Raw genomic sequence first — 10413 nt, forward strand, 5'->3', positions numbered from 1 at the left:
CCCCCGGTCCCCCCCCTCCCGGCCCCGGGCCGCCCGGTCCCGGCCTCTCCCGGCCCCGAGACCCCCAGAACCCCCCTCCCGGCCCCGGGCCGCCCGGTCCCTGCCTCTCCCGGCCCCGGGACCCCCAGAACCCCCCCTCCCGACCCCGGGCCGCCCGGTCCCCGCCTCTCCCGGCCCCGGGACCCCCAGACCCCCATTCCCGACCCCGGGCCGCCCGGTCCCCGCCTCTCCCGGCCCCGGGACCCCCGGTCCCCCCCCCTCCCGACCCCGAGCCGCCCGGTCCCTGCCTCTCCCGGCCCCGGGACCCCCGGTCCCCCCTCCCGACCCCGGCCCGGCTCCACCACGTGGCCCGCCAGTCGCCACGTGCTCTCCCGCGGCCCCGGCCACGCCCACCCTCCCCTTGGCCCCGCCGCCCAATCAGGGCGCAGGCGCCGGGTTGCCGCTCTCTCATTGGCTGAGGCCGATTTCTCCCGGGCGGACAGCGCGTCCCCCCGCTCTCGCCCCCCACCTCACAGCCGCGCTCTCGCCGGCGGCTGTAACGCGCTTTCCCGTTGGCTGATCGCAAAGCGCCGGAGATTGGCGGGAGGGCTCGGGGGGCGGAGGGGGCGATTGGCCGGGCGGCGCGGCGCGCCCGGCGATTGGCTGAGGCGGGGGCGGAGGGGGCGTGGCGCGGCGGAGGGCTAGGCAAGCGAGCGGAAGGGGCCTGCGCTCGCTCTTTCGTTTCAGTCCCCGGTCCGGGTCGCCAGCGCCTCGCCGCCGCTCCCGCCGACCGCCCGGGGCCCGCTCCGCTCCTCGCCGCCGCCCCGCCGGACGCGCCTAGCCATCTCCTGAGCCAGCTCGGCCGCCGCCCCTGCGCCGCCAGGCACCGCCGCCATCATGGTGAAGATCGCCAAGGTGAGGGCGCCGGGCGGGGCCGTGCGCGCAGCCGCCAGGCGGGAAGCGAGCGGCCGCCGCCATGGCGGGGTGGACGGATGGCGATGGGGGGGGCGGTGAGGCGGGGGGGGCAGCCGGGCCGCCTTCCCGCCGCCGTCTCCTCAGGCCGCGCGACGGCTTCCAGGCCTCCCCGCCCTCAGCGTGAAGATGGCGGCGAGGGGAGGGGCCGCGGGCTCGGTGGGAGCGGTTCCAAGCCCCGTCCCGTTCCCCTCCATGTTGTCGCGCGCGGGGGCCCGGTGGCGGGAGCGGGGAAGCGGGGGGGTGGGCGGGGGGGGGTGCACCGCGGCGCGCGCCGTGTGCGAGCGCGCGCAGGCCGGGGAGGGGGGGGCGGGGCTACGCCGCCGCGCGGCCACGTGGTGCGGCGGGGAGAGCGAGCACGTGGGAGCGCGGGGCGCCCCCCGGCCGGGCCCCGCCGAGACGGAGGAAGGGGGGGGGGGGGGGGGCGGCCGAGCAAGGCCCGGCGGAACGGGCCGAGCGGCCCGGGGTCCCCCGTCCCCGCGGGGCTGCGCGGGGGCAGGCGGGGCCGCCACGTGGTTGGGACAATCGAGCGCCGGCGGGTGGCGGGGCCGCCTCCGAGCGGCAGCGTGCGGCTCGCTCCTGTCAGGGAGACGAACGCCGCCTCACAGCTCGTTCTCTCTTTCAGACTCCCAAGAATCAGACCAAACAGAAGAAAATGGCTCCTCCCCCCAAAAAGGTGGAGGAAAGCGAGGAAGAAGAGTCCTCCGAGCTAGAGGAAAGCAGCGGAGAAGAGGTGATCAAGCTAGAAGTGGAGGAGAAGGGATGCACGTGTTGCAAAAGTGTCGCGAGGTTTGGGGGGCACATAGTGTGTGACGGAGGATCAGCATTAACTAACGATTGGTGTCTGTCAGTTAACTGTGGCTAAAGAATGAACTGGGTTTCCTAAGAGAAAAGCAGCGTGGGGAAAACTAGCTGCTAAGTCTTTACTTCCAGGCTTTGGAAGGACTGCTAGGATTTTAAAGCTGTCCTAGTACTCATGAGCAAGTGGATGATTAATTACTCTAGTAGAGCATCAGCAGTAAGTGATTTATCACACACGAATAATATGCAAGACTAAAAATTTCAAGCTGCCGAATGCCCTAGAGATGTCACTGGTCTTGCTTCAGGACCAGGGAATTTGGAGATGCTTTAATGTTCCATAAATGTCTGTTAAAAGCATGAAAAACCTGGGTTTGAACTTTATTAATTCAACAGATTAGGCAATTAAGGTAATTCAACAGAAACTAAGTCTATCAGAAGGATATGCTTTAGGTTGCAGTTACTATATATTTGTCTGACATTGAAGTAATAGTAGCTTAAAGGGCCAGCTTGAGTCTTACACTAATGTGTATTTCAGATGATCCCTCCGAAGAAACAACAAAAAGTAGCAGTTACACCAGCCAAGAAGGCTGCTACCCCTGCAAAGAAGGCCGCTACTCCTGCAAAAAAGGCAATTACACCCGCCAAGAAGACTGTGGCTACTCCAGCTAAAAAGGCTGTTGCTCCATCACCTAAAAAAGCCGCTGTCCTAACCAAAGGAGCGAAAAATGGAAAGAATGCCAAGAAGGAAGAGAGCGAGGAGGAAGATGAAGATGATGAGGAAGATGATGATGAAGAGGAGGAGGATGAGGAAGAAGAGGAAGAAGATTCTGGTAAGTTAATTCTGAAATATGTGTTCATCCTTGTATAAGTTGACTAAAGCTGGTCCAGTCAAGTCACTGAGTTTGAGTACCTTTGGAATTGAAAGGTTAGTATGATTTAATACTCTGGAGAAGGGGATTTATTGATTAAAAGGTGGTGAGGAAGGAAAGGTGGGGAATCAATGAAGTTTGGAGGACAACTTGGGTTACAGCTGCATTACACGCAGCATGTGAAGCATCTTGTGGTTTCCTGATTGTTCTTTCCTGAATTTTGCCAAAATCTTGTGGAAAAAAGTATGAGTAAAGTTTGTAGGCTGAATGGTATGGGTAAACACTTGCTGTACTCTTACTGTAGATGAGGAAGAGGAACCCGCAATGCCTGTGAAGCCTGCAGCCAAAAAGCCTGCAGCAGTACCAGCCAAAAAGCCTGCAGTTGTACCAGCAAAGCAAGAATCTGAAGAAGAGGAGGAAGAGGATGATGAGGAGGATGATGAGGAGGAAGATGATGGTACGTGGGATTTAAGAAAACTTTGACTCTTTAAAAAAAATTTAGAAGATGTTAAACTAATAAATGCTTATAGGGAGCTAGAGGGTGGGTAACTTAATGGACTAGTGGGAATGATGCGGGGCGGGGGGTGTCTCCATTTAGTGCCCAGCTGATCTTAGCTGGCTACCAGTGTCCATCAGATGTGGCTGAGTGGGTGTTTATTTCCCTGTTGCTAGTAGAACTTACTACTTTTGGGGAACAGGTATTGTTTTTTAATGCAGTAAAACTTGAGGGAGAGGCAGCTTTTATAAACACTATAAATATATTAAACTCCTTTCCTGAGAATGTACAAACTTAAGGAGGCAAGAAAAACAGTTTTGCCTCACAAGATTTTCTTTTCTTAGTCTCAAAAGGAACTTAAATCTTGAACGTGTCTGAAATCTTTTGCTCAACTTCTTTCAGAGTCAGAAGATGAAGCCATGGACACAACCCCTGTTCAAGTGAAGAAACCCACTCCAGCAAAGGCCGCACCAGTGAAAGCCAAGGCAGACTCTGAAGATGAGGAAGATGAAGAGGACGATGAGGAAGATGAGGATGAAGAGGACGAGGATGAAGAGGATGCCGAGGAGGAAAGTGAGGATGAAAGTGAGTTTAGATGTTTTTGAGACCATAACTCTCTAATAACAGGAAAGATGCCTGAGCAAAATTTTTGTCTTATCATGGTCTTTTGGGCTGAGGAACAGTTGCTGTAGTGACAAGAGAAGGTCTTGTGTATGACTGGTGTAAAGGTTAATGCTCCTGCATTGATCCAGTATAGGAAAAGTTGTTCTGTTCTTCTGTTTCAGTGTTGTTGTTTGTTCTCTATCACAGAACCTGTCAAGGAAGCACCTGGAAAGAGGAAGAAAGAAATGGCCAACAAAAGTGCACCGGAGGCCAAGAAAAAGAAAACAGATGGTAGGTGGTGTGAGATCATCAAACGGTGCTTGTTTGATGGACTGTTGGGTGAGGCACATAGCTGTGAAGGGACAGGATGCTGAGTGGGGCTTTTTCCAGCACAAATGATGATTATAAGGGACTTAATACTGAACTATGATGTCACTTTTGATGAGAAACTGATGTGCTAAAGCTGTCTGGAGTCTGGCTTCCAGTTCTTTTAACTGCCTTAAAAAACCCACTTGATTATCTCTTCATTTAAAGGGCCCACTTCAGCTTTCTCCCTCTTTGTGGGAAATTTGGTCGCCACCAAGGAGTATGAAGAACTGAAGACTGGCATCAAAGAATTCTTTGGGAAGAAGAATATCGAAGTTCTGGATGTCAGAATTGGTGCTTCCAAGTGAGTTCATCAGTAGAATTTTGCTGCTTATTTTAATTGGCAGTAATTTGTTTGGAGATGTGATGCTGTGCTGATGCTGGTTCGCTTCAAGATGCTGGGTTGGTTGCTTGATGGCGTATGGAAGCTGGAAGAGGCATGGTGCTGATAAGGGTATAATACTTGCCTGGCTTACAGCTTTTTCAGACAGCATCTCCCTACAGGGAGAGCTGCCGCTTCAGTACAGAGCTGTTCTCTGCTGTTGTTTTGGTTGTGTGGGCCAGTTAGCGTTTATTTTATTATTGCTAACTTGACCAGCGGGGACCTCTCTGGTTCTGGGTTTCTGTTTGTGTTCTCTGCTACTGGAGATCGATCAGCTTGAATAGTAAGGTTACTCTTCTTTCAGGCGATTCGGCTACGTAGACTTTTCATCTGCTGAAGATCTGGATAAAGCTCTCCAGCTGAATGGGAAGAAGTTAATGGGTTTGGAAATCAAACTGGAAAAAGCAAAGAGCAGGGAAACGATGAAAGAAAATAAGAAAGGTACGGCCTATAACTTTGAATACCTGTGCACATCAAAGAAGAGCTGTCACAATCGGGCCTTGGAGCGGGCTTGCCTATATCATAAACAGTTTTTCAAATGCTAACATACGGATAGGCAAGTTCAGACTAATATAGCTGGAAACGTGATCCCAAGAAACAGTGCGTATTGGGGGGACTGAGGAGGAAACGTGGCTCTTTCTGAAGCTTTAGGACCTGTTTTCTGAACTTGACACGCTTAAGAGAAGTACAGTGGCAGCCTAATTAACTGTCATGATAGCTGTTTTTTCAGCTTCTGAAAATGTGAACGCTTATTCTGGTTTTATTTTCTGCTGGATCAACTCCTGGTTCTCACTGAACTGGCAGTGTAGATGAGAAGGGATTTTTAGCTGGTAATGTGAAAGTAACGTTTCTCTCTTTGCAGAGAGAGATGCTAGAACACTGTTTGTGAAGAATCTGCCCTACCGCTTAACTGAAGATGAAATGAGAGATGTGTTTGAAAACGCACTAGAAATCCGAATAGTAATGAACAAGGAGGGGAACAGCAAAGGGTATGTAGCTGAGAGGACTGTTGGATCTTGGCTGTTCCGAGATTCCTGGCATATTTTCATAAGCTCGTGTCCTTAAGCTGCCTTAGGTGTACTGAAAATGCTGATTTTTGAAGCATTTTTCTTCCACATCCTTTCCCCCTCACACATGAACTTAGTCATTCCTGGAAGGAGGTATTTGCTTATGCTCTTTTCTGTGCTGTAGGATGGCCTATATTGAATTTAAAACAGAAGCTGACGCAAACAAAGCGCTGGAGGAGAAGCAAGGCACAGAGATTGATGGTCGTGCCATGGTCATCGACTTCACTGGTGAGAAGAGCCATCAAGACCATCAGAAAGGTACTTTTCCAGACCAATAATGTGCATGCAAATGATACTGAGGATTTAATTCCACTTGTTTCAGAAGTTGGTTGGGGATAGACCAACTTGAAGCTCTGCAGGAGAACTGTAAGATATCAGGAAGGGGCCTCTTGCCTAACTTGTGCTCTGCATCCTATGCATTTAATGTCTCTACTGCATGTTTCAGACAAGGGGGGACAACGAGTCAAGGTGACCAAAACAGTGTTGCACTTAGCCTTGTGCCTCACCTTGAGGCAAGGAGGGAGCAACAACTACTCTCACCCTAGAGAGGATGTTGTGCCTAGAGGAAGAGAGAGCTCTCCTTCTCCAAACTTGCACTTACAGCACTGAGTTTTGTCCACAGGTGGTGGAGAGAGGGAATCAAAGACCCTAATTGTCAACAACCTCTCATACGCTGCTTCAGAAGAGACTCTCCAAGAACTGTTTAAGAAAGCTTCTTCCATCAAGATGCCACAGACCAACCAGGGCAGGCCTAAAGGGTATGTTGTGCCTTTCCTGCTTCCTGAGTTGATATTGCACATGACTTAGCCTCCACAGATCCCTCGTGCTCCCAGGCTGACTGAAATCTCCCTCTCCGAATAGGTATGCGTTTGTAGAATTTCCCACGGCTGAGGATGCCAAAGAGGCGTTGAATTCCTGTAACAACACAGAGATCGAAGGCAGAGCAATCAGACTGGAATTCAGTTCACCAGCGTGGCAGAAAGGGAACATGAACGCAAGAGGAGGATTTAATCGTAAGTGTTCTGTATTTGATCATTTGATCTTGAGACAGCTGCGGCCAGTGTGTACCATCCATGCAAACTTAGGGCTGCTTTTACAAAAAAAAAAAAAAGTATGCCTGTGGAGTGAAAGACTTGCATCATAAGCGAGTGTGCTGGATATGATGACTGATTATCTGAAATACTGATGAAACTATTGCCGAAGTCCTCTAGATAGTCAAGTGCTGATCCAGCAGTGTCTGTCCAGTTAGTATCCCTATTGATAAGATGCAAGCATCTATTTTTAAAAAAAAAAAAAAAAAAAAAAAGGAAGAAAAGAAAAAAAAATTATTTTGACAGTACCAGGTTGGCTGATGGAGATACTTCGACATCAGGTTCTTAACTGCAGTCCTGAAAAAGTTTTCAAGGGATTTAAGTGCTTGAGCTGTTACTTCAAAACACACCTCTTGGCTCTCTGAACTGTTCCAGGTTCCCGCAGTGCAAGCTGGCTGTGATGTTAAGAAACGGATGGATGCCTTGCTCAGACATAATGATCTCTGCATGTATTCTCTTTCCATAGAACAAAGCAAAACGTTGTTTGTCAGAGGCCTTTCTGAGGACACCACAGAGGAGACGTTAAGAGAATCATTTGAAGGCTCCATAAGTGCTAGAATAGTCACAGACAGAGACACTGGATCATCTAAAGGGTATGTTAAACATCACCTGGGATTAGTTCAGTTGCTACAAAAAGCCTCACTTCGATTTATGCAGTGCAGGGTGTTTCTAACGCTCATGTGCGTGATTCTTTGGAGCTAGTGAATTGCATGGAAGCGGAGAACAAGCTTACAGCTTCGGGTCTGTTCGTAGAGGGCGGCGCGCGCTCACTTCTCAATGAGCTCCTTCCTGCCAACAAGCCCGTGGCAGCCTATGGATTCGCACGAGAAGGATATTAACTGTTCAGTACTGGCAAACTCACAGTGGAGCTCCCATCCATCGTGATTAGCCACTGCTGTTCTACAAGTAACAGGGTCCTGATCCCTGTGTGGTTGCAGAAGCGCAGGCGTTTTCCAGAGGGATTGCTATCGAGTGCCTGTAGGTGGTGCTGCAGCTTGTGGAGTTTGACTGTCTTTCTCTTAACCGGTTTCCTAGGTTTGGGTTTGTGGACTTCAGCTCCCCAGAAGATGCCAAAGCAGCTAAAGAAGCCATGGAGGACGGAGAGATAGATGGAAACAAAGTGATCCTTGATTTTGCCAAGCCAAAGGGTGAATTTCAACGCGGCGGTGGATTTGGTGGTCGTGGCGGCAGAGGAGGAGGCCGAGGAGGAAGAGGTGGATTTGGTGGCAGAGGTGGTGGCAGAGGATTTGGAGGTAAGAAGAGACAAATGCTGCTGTTCTGAGGGCGCGTGCTTAAAAATTAATTCCAAGCCATTCTTGGGATTATGGTGTAGTGCTGCCACAGAGCGCTTGATGTGAATCGGGATGGGTTTGGAAGGGCAGTGCTATCTGTGCAGGGATACCTGTAACTCTGCTTCTTGGCCTAATTTTCTTTCTAGGTAGAGGAGGTGGCTTCCGAGGAGGCAGAGGAGGAGGTGGAGATCACAAGCCGCAAGGGAAGAAGATAAAGTTTGAATAAACTTCCCCTTTTCTTTCCCTTCTCCTGCTCTCCGAGACTATCTGAAAGGACTCCGGGGGTTTTTATTCTCCTTTTATCTTGGCGGAGCCTTCGGAGGACATTCCAAGATGCGAAGCAGTACTGTGAGCCACTTGGAAGATACAATTTTCATTTCAAGGAAGAGAGAGCAAGCCATTTTGACTGCTTGCCTATTCAAATGAACTTTTTAAAAAATGAGCGCTAGATGTGGGAGTTTAGCCCTTGTCTGTGAGTTGTCTTGAATTTAGAATGTTTTACCCATGTACAAAAATATTTCCTATAAACTTCGGTAGCATTTTTGCTGTAAAAATGCAGAATGTTTTATCATTTGTGCTTCAGCACCCTGTCTTGGACAGATTAAAGGACCTAAACTGGTTCGTGTTACTTCTGTGCCGCTAAATGAAGCAGGGCTGGGAGAAATGGTCTGGCTTGAGCCTTCTCTCTCTTAAGGTCACTAATGTCACAGGCGGCAGCTACTGTCCTGCTTCTGCTCTAGCCTGCGTAAGCTCCCAGCAATGTACGTGTGCTGTGCTTAAAGTGCTTGCGGGAAGGAATAGGGGAGAGGAATGTGATGGCTGAGGTAAGCCCTGTGCCTACAACCGTGCTTTTTTTTTTTAACTGATGATGTATGTAATGTTGCATGCTATAGCCCATTGCTTTTTTTACTTTTTTTTTTTTTTAAAAAAAACAAATGAGTAAATTGGATCTTGTACCAAGGCCGTGCACCTCAATCACACTCTTCCAGGCATTGCCTCTTGTCTCCTCTTGACTTATCCCTAAGTATGAAGCAAATATGTTGAAACATGGGGTCAGGGGAAGTAACTGCGCTTGCTCTACGCCTGCCGTATGCTTGGTGAGGGTGATTGCCCCTGGCAGCGTGGGGACGGAGGAGCTGGGTCCCGCAGCAGTTGTTACTGCCCTCTTTTTCCTGGTGTCCTGCAGCGGCAGCTGTCAGGGGACAACGCTGCTCTTCAGTGCCTGCAGCACCTGGGCGCAGAAAGCACGGGGGCAGCTGCTGTGGTTGCCCGCGGGGCTGCATAGCTGTGGGCTCGCGCCTCCCCTGGGCGCAGGCACCTGCAAGCTCAAGTGGCAACTGCTGCGCGCTCCTCGGCCAGCCCCTCCGGCTGTGGGCTTCCGCTTGCCCGCTTGGTGGGAATGACCTGAGCCCTCAGCGCTGGCTGTGGTTGCAGACGGCTCCGCTCTCCTTGCCTATTATAGCAACACAACTTTTTCATGGCCGTGCAAAGCGCTCGCTACACAGTCTCTTCTGCATACGGATTCCCAACACGCAGCCCTTGGAGGCGGGGGAAAAGGGGTTTCTCTACAGATAAAATGTTTTATATTAAACCCGTGGGGGAGCGGTTGTGCTGCCTCTGCTGGGGACCCGAGGAGGGGGTGTGCGCCGTTTCCCCCGGGCGAGGGCTCCTCTCGGGCCCTTTCGGCATCAGCCATTTTAGAGCCGGCGCCGGGGCCCGGCGGCAAATGGTCGGAGGGCGGCGGCGGGGCCGGCCGCCAGGGGGCGGCATAGGGCCGCGCTGGCGGGGCCGCGGCGCGGGGCCCTCGGGCGGGCCGGTGCCGGGCCAGGAGCGGGCGGGGCGCGGGGCCGCCGCCGCTGGCCTGCGGAGGAGCGAAGGGATCGGGGGGCTCCTTCCCACCCCGCCTCCCTGCTGGAACCCGCCTCATCCCGCCGTCAACCCCGTCCCTGCCCCACGGGGCCCAGCCTTTTCCTCTTGTGCCACCTGTGAAATTCCCACAGGGAAGCTGACAGGGCGTCCCTCCTCCCCATCGCCATGGTGCCAGCCCTGGAAACTGAGCCCCCGGTGCCCAGACAGCGGGGTGAGACCCGTGGGCTCCTGCATGGCTTTCCTCCTCCTCACCTCGGCCAGATTCAAACCTGCTTCAGGTTTGTCCCTGCAGCCGTGGCTCACTCTGCTCCGGGGTCAGTGCCGCCCCGCGGCCTCTGTATCCCATTGCGCTATGGCCAGGGGACGCGGTGGTGCTTCAGCGATAGGGACAGCGAGGTGCCGAGCTCCTTCAGCATGAGGGGGAGAGGGTGTTCGCCAAAAGCTTCCGAACCTGCCGAAGTGGCTTTTGCCATGGAGGTCGAGGTGAGGAGCTCCTCGCTGCAGGGCGCCGGGACGACCTGAAGTTTAGCTGGGTTTGAAATGCAGCTGGAGGAGCGCATGGAAGAGAGCAAATATCCGCTGGCCCCTGTTAAACACCGCGCCAGGCTCCGCAAGGAAGCTGTGCC

The 10413-nt window shown here is 52.6% G+C and overlaps 1 protein-coding gene across 1 annotated transcript; it reads left to right on the plus strand.

Moving 5' to 3' along the window:
* Positions 1–695: 695 nt before the first annotated feature.
* On the plus strand, positions 696–8537 carry NCL (nucleolin). Its single transcript, XM_082319172.1, has 15 exons — positions 696–894; positions 1577–1684; positions 2288–2582; positions 2926–3078; positions 3520–3702; positions 3928–4011; positions 4255–4390; positions 4773–4909; positions 5331–5457; positions 5660–5793; positions 6158–6293; positions 6397–6548; positions 7093–7219; positions 7662–7879; positions 8065–8537. Exons 1-15 carry the CDS (start codon positions 877–879, stop codon positions 8142–8144), a joined length of 2088 nt encoding a protein of 695 aa, XP_082175298.1. The 5' UTR covers positions 696–876; the 3' UTR covers positions 8145–8537.
* Positions 8538–10413: the final 1876 nt, after the last annotated feature.

This window comes from Platalea leucorodia (assembly GCF_965183815.1).
Source record: "Platalea leucorodia genome assembly, chromosome: 8".
Lineage (NCBI taxonomy): Eukaryota > Metazoa > Chordata > Aves > Pelecaniformes > Threskiornithidae > Platalea > Platalea leucorodia.